This window comes from Juglans regia, chromosome 16 (assembly GCF_001411555.2).
Source record: "Juglans regia cultivar Chandler chromosome 16, Walnut 2.0, whole genome shotgun sequence".
NCBI classification, from domain to species: Eukaryota; Viridiplantae; Streptophyta; class Magnoliopsida; order Fagales; family Juglandaceae; genus Juglans; species Juglans regia.
The window spans coordinates 22,983,502-22,989,444 of NC_049916.1; the positions used below are offsets into that span (position 1 = coordinate 22,983,502).

Consider the following 5,943-nt stretch of genomic DNA (forward strand, 5'->3'; position numbering starts at 1 on the left):
ATATCCTTGTTACTAGGCTTGCAACCGGGCCTTATAAAACTAGGTTTGTACCCGATCTAACCCGACAGGACTTATGGAAGAGTGTGATCCGAACCGATTCGACCCGAACAAAATAAAATCGGGTTGAACTCGTATGATCCGATCTTTAAAAACACGATCGTTTTCCATGCTTCTAGAAACGAAAATATAACTCATTTACAAATGGAAGAGAGAGAAGTGGTTTTGGGACTAAAGGAGAGGCATTCGAATGCGTCCTCCTACGAGTTTTGTGGAAGATTCGCCGGGGTTTTGGCACGGTGCCAATAGAGAAAGAATGCAAGTGCGGGAAGCATTTCTAGAGTGACAATCCCGACAGAGATTTCAATTGCGATGGTTTTGCAATCCCGTCGGAGGTGGAATCGCCACTCATCTAACCCTTAAGTATGCGCTTCGGATGGGCTCCAATGCTTTGCTCCAGTATGCATTTAAGGACTCCGAGATGGGAAAGCTCAGCAACCATGGGCGGCTACTCTCCAGGTTTGGTGCTGGGGGGTTGTTATGCCATTTGAGGTACGGTGAAGACAATTTTAGTCTCTTACAATTTATTTTTTTTTTTAAATCTCAATGTGGGCTGTGTGTGGTGCTGGGGTTCTCGGTCTCTCTAATTAATTTCTTTTCTTTCTCCCAATTCATCTCTGGTTTTTGTCTCACAAATCTTTTGTTTGGTGAGCCTGCGTGTGGGCCAAGACTGAGTGGGCAGCTACTGGTTGGTTAGGCTTTGAGGATCCGTATGGTTTTATACTGTTGGACTAGTTGACACCCATTAATAAACTTGTTGTTTAGTTAGGTCTCTAACCTGCTCAAATAATGCCCGATAAAATACGATTCGGGTCGGGTCAACCTAATCGGGTCCAGCGGGTGCTCGGGTGAAATGAACACCCCTACTTGTTATTAGACTAGATTTGTTGGGTGAGCGGCAGCGAGCCCCCGCATTCGGCCCACGCTTGGGGTAGGGGCATCCGCCAACATAAGGTGGGTGAGCAGGTGGATTAACGTCCATGGAAAATGTCTGGAGGCGAGTGTTGGGTTGGGCCTGCCCTGGTTTCACTCGTCTACCCGACCCTATATATATATATATATATCTCTCTCTCTCTCTCTCAAAATGGTGTCTTTTAGGGAGCTAACCTAAATCTACCTTCCAATTTCCGCCCATCTCCTCCGACTCTCAAATCTCTTTGAATCTTTTTATGTTGAGTCTCTAGCTTCAACCGTTGTTGCATTATTGCCATTGTCGTCGCTCAGTTTCTACTCTCAACCCTCAGGTAAGAATTGGCTGCTCATGTCTCATTGTTTTTATCTACCTTGTTCTCTATCACTATCATTCACTCATGTCTCCGTTAGCATAGTTGGTCGCTTACAACCACGAATGAACATAGAATCCATAGGCCAATTCGTCTGCTCTGTATCTAGATGGAGTCACTCAACTCTGCCGTACGAGGCTCAGAGACCAAACTCACCCCCGCCTATGTGGGGCAAGGGCCTTGGCGCCCGCCCACTAGGGGACGGGAAGCACCCCTCGAGTCGTTTACCTTATATCTGAATTATCGGGAAACAAATTATAAAGTGGTCAAAATAGCCAGCTGTTCATATTCATATCTATGTAATTTAGGATGTTTAAGAAAAGAAAATTTCTATTCTTAAGCCTCATACACCACACACCATCATTTTTATGATTTTTTTAATTTTATTCTCTTATTAAATATGTGGTATATGAATTATAAATAAAATAATTCAATTATTTTAAGAATAATAAAATCAAAAAAAATTTTAAAAAAATAAAAATAAATAAAAAAAATTATGATGTATGGTGTATGGGCTTATGAATAGTAAATCCTCTTAAGAAAATGAGAGAAAAGCGGGAGGGAGGGGAGACTGGAGAGTGTCTTTATCCGATATTTAACTCTTGGACGGAGCGCACGTGGTTAGGTCTAAAACGACATTATGTGGTCCAGAAGAATAGCTGAACATATGTCGGCGTTGAAACTCCCAATTTGGGCACGTGTCTTTTTCATTCCCCTAACAAACACAAACGTGCGGTTTGCATTTGAAACGTTCAGAATTGAGATTGGGTCCAAAGAGATTCGGTTTGGGAAATTGGGATTCTCTCGAGTCTAAACAAGATATCCTGTTTTTTATATCTTAATTATTTAAATAACTACGTAAAATATGCAATATAACAAATGTGATTCAAAATAATAAAATTTAAAATAAAGAACATCTTCCTTTAATTTAAAAATGAATATGCCAAGGTCTTTTAGAGAACACATAAGGTCTGTTATCTAAACGTGAGAATTAAGTTAGAATCCCTCCACTTTGTATCAAAAATTAAAAAATGAATTCGAGTAATATTACTCTAATTTATTAATTGAGCAACGACACACGCACAATGATTTATATAATTTTTTTTACAACTATATTTTAAAATAAAGGTATTTATGTAAAATAAACTTTTATACGTTTTTTTAGAAAAAATACCACACATTTAAAATATATTTGTATAAATACTTATAAAAATAATTATATATATAACTTTTCTTATTAATTTTACTATTTTAATCACACCAATTGAAACTAACATCTTATATGATTTTATAAATAAATATACACAAAAAATACTTAAAATATTTTGCTTTATTTGGTATAACTAAAAATAATAAAATTTAGATGAAAAATAATAGTCTATAAATTTCAGTAAAGTCATACACATGGGATTTAGCAAAGTGTACATGTGACATCATTGATGTAACGTATTACAATAATTATATTTAAAAGTTTTTATACCAAATACTGATATAATTTAATTTAAAAGATAAATTTTAAAATTTAATTTTATAAATTAAATTATATTATATGAATTATGTATGGTGTAAAAATTTTCAAATAACAATGCTTAGCGTATTATGTGTAGAGGTGGTTTTTATAATTAAATTCAATATTGTTTTTGGGAAGAACTCAATAAGGCTATTATTGGTTTTGAATTCACTATTGTCCATTAGTTTAGGGAAGGAAATAAAGTGGTGAGTTATCTGGCTAGGCATGGGGAGGAGGGAAAGAATTTTACGTACATGAGTACCGATGATTTGTCCCGCCATGTGAGAGGTTTATTTAGATTCAATTATCTTGGGTTGCCTAATTTTAGACATTAATTTTTGGTTTGGGTTTTGATTGTTTGGGATGTTATGGTTTTAATAGCGTTATTGTTTGTAAGGTTTTGTTAGTAGATTTGGTTGTTTAGGTTTTTTTTTTTTGTCACAAGTGAAGGTTTGATTCAATAAAGTTTGGAGGTGCCGTCCTCCTTAAAAAAAATAATTAATTAAGTTCAATATTTTTTTAATAACTAAAAGGAAGATGGATAAGAAAGGCAGAGTTAAGGCGTGCTTTCTATAAACGGACCCTCACTGAAAGAAAAGGCCCATTAGATAAGAAGAGGCCCAAACATTTCCGAGTCGCGAGTCCCTCCGCTGAACCTTGCGGTTGTTTCTGTGACTGTCTCTCTGGCTCTGCATCCCAAAGATTTTCTTCCGATTGGTGGTGTGGGCCGTCCCAGCACACGTTGGGGGTTCACACCCCCACTCTGCCGCTCTGCTTGCCCTACGCCGTCTTCTTCGATGTCGCTGCTTCTCTTATCTTTGGATTCTTCCCTGCTGGGCGCTGCGTCTTCTCCGTAAAGGTGCTCGCCCGCTTCCCTCTCTTCTGGGTTGGAAGGTTAGAATCTCCTGCGATTGCATTTCTAAAAAAGATTCGATAATGTTGTTATGATCTTTATTGTTGTTGCTTAGCTTAGGACTCGTATTACAATTAATTGATCAAATTAAGCTTCGTGGAGCATATGCCCATGTCAAAGTTTTGTCTCTGTATTTGATTCTGGCTAATGAATATAACATGCTGTAGTATCAGACTTGGGAAAAGGAATATGGTAATGTTGTTCGCCTATTAGTTTCAAAGACACATTTTTGGTGATACCTTCCTTGTCCGGAAATGAATCCCATGCTACTTGTTTGTTCGTATACTTGAGAGTTGAGATGCATATGTCCATGTCACTTGGGGCTTACTGATGCAATTGACATCGCGTAAGAGCTTTATAATGTATCCAAAGTTTTATGGCTAACTAATGTGATCGGATTAAAGCTGTGTCATTTGGATTTGGCTCGCTTTGATATAAATCCTGTTCACGTCTGCCCCTACTGTACCATCTCTATCCTTATTGTACGTATGTATCCATTTCTCCAGTTCTCCCAAACATTGAATTGAATTCTTAAATTGTAGGACTCTCTTTCTCTCATGCATGCGCACACAGTTCTCATTAAATGGTTGAAGGTTTAGGACAAAAATGAAAATGTGGGTTATTTCAGATTAGCATTATGGTGTTCAAGTTCAGCAATGGAGTGGGCCCAGAGAAACAAATACTTCCATATCCTTTCCAGAGCGTTTGAGCTGATGGTTGGTAGTTTGTTTTGATTGCCCGCTTCTTGCCCATACCCTGCTATGTCATAAATTATGCCCTAGCTGCCACCAAAGTTGGGTTCGTTGTGGATTTCCTGCTGCCGACAGTTATTGGATGTCTGCCAATGATCTTGCAGAACACATCCATTGGCAGCCTCGCCGGTACTATTGTTGCTTCAGCATGTGGTTCTCTCCCCAAGAGCATGTTCATGACTGTTAACGATGTTGACTCATCCCAAATCATGTCCGATGAACAAAGAAGCAAGTGCCTGAAAAAGAATCAATAACAGTTTCCAACTCTAATATTTAAGTATTTTTCTTTGTCCCATTTATTGATGATTTTCTTTTTGAGATCCATTGTGTTGCTATCTTGTAATGTCAGGTTTCAAATCATAGCAAGGAAAATGCTGAAGCTTGATAATCTGACCGATAAGTCAGATAAAGCCTTTACTGGCCCAGAAGGAAAAAAAGGGATGGTCTTTACCTGATGCTCAGGTGTGTTCCATGCACTTGTCTCATATCATACTCCATGTTGGATAACATGCTCAGAATCTGCTGAGAATGGTGAGGTCAATGCCAGTATGTCTGTCACTGGTCTCATATATATAGTTGTTGGACTTAACATAATCCCTGGCATCCTCATGAGCGTTCAGGTTATGCCTCAATACCCAGCATTGCATGGCATTATTAGGGCAGTTTTGATAATATCTGCCTTGAACTAGAAAAGGTCACTTTCATTGCCAGCCCCAAAAGAACTTGTCTTTGTTACATTAGGAAATATCTGGAATCACTTATACAGCTTAGCCTAATTTTGTACGTCAATATTCTTTATTTTTGGCAAGATGAAATTTCATTTTCAAGCAAACATACATAGTACAAAGGGGAGAGTCCTAACAATCAGCCTAGCACAATCAACACTTAAATTTTGTCCCGACTCTTTTATGAATATCCATTCATTCCCATCAGATACGTGGGATTATGAGTTTCTATTTCAACTGTCTCAATCCAAGGCAAAGTTGAGGATTATGATTGTCACTTCTTTAAAAACCATGAAATATGTTACGTGGAGGAAATGTTTCCTCAAACCCTTTGGCCCTACCCTACTTTATTCTTAGTAAGATTTAGGATACGTATTATCAGGGATGGATTTTGAGCGTCTTCCTGAATTCATTTATTTCGATATCTTTCTTATACATGAGTTTGGTTACACATTGGCTGCTCTGAGTTTATTTATTGCTACTCGGACATACAATTTCCAAGGTTCTATTCAACTGTCTCAATCCAAGACAGTGTTGGGAATTATGATTTGTGTCCAGTTTGAAAACCATGGACTTTGTTACGTGGAGGAAATGTTTCCCCAAACCCTTTGGCCCTAGATCCAAGATATGAATTATTAGGATGTGTTTCGAACATCTCACGACCATTCACTTGTTTTTCTGTCTTTTCCATGAGTTTGGATGG

General features: G+C 37.9%; 1 protein-coding gene across 1 annotated transcript; it reads left to right on the forward strand.

Moving 5' to 3' along the window:
- Window positions 1–433: 433 nt before the first annotated feature.
- LOC109006494 lies at window positions 434–5,285 on the forward strand. Its single transcript, XM_018985781.1, has 4 exons — window positions 434–549; window positions 1,242–1,301; window positions 3,445–3,744; window positions 4,865–5,285. The coding sequence occupies exons 1-4, from the start codon at window positions 434–436 to the stop codon at window positions 4,968–4,970; spliced, it is 582 nt and encodes a 193-aa protein (XP_018841326.1). The 3' UTR covers window positions 4,971–5,285.
- Window positions 5,286–5,943: the final 658 nt, after the last annotated feature.

Bases quoted from the DNA above. Each gene is read 5' to 3' on its own strand.
- LOC109006494 (XM_018985781.1), top strand. From the start codon at position 434: ATGGGCTCCAATGCTTTGCTCCAGTATGCATTTAAGGACTCCGAGATG. The intron at 1,302-3,444 runs GTAAGAATTGGC...CCTCACTGAAAG, and splicing joins TTTCTACTCTCAACCCTCAG to AAAAGGCCCATTAGATAAGA. The intron at 3,745-4,864 runs GTTAGAATCTCC...TTGTAATGTCAG, and splicing joins CCTCTCTTCTGGGTTGGAAG to GTTTCAAATCATAGCAAGGA.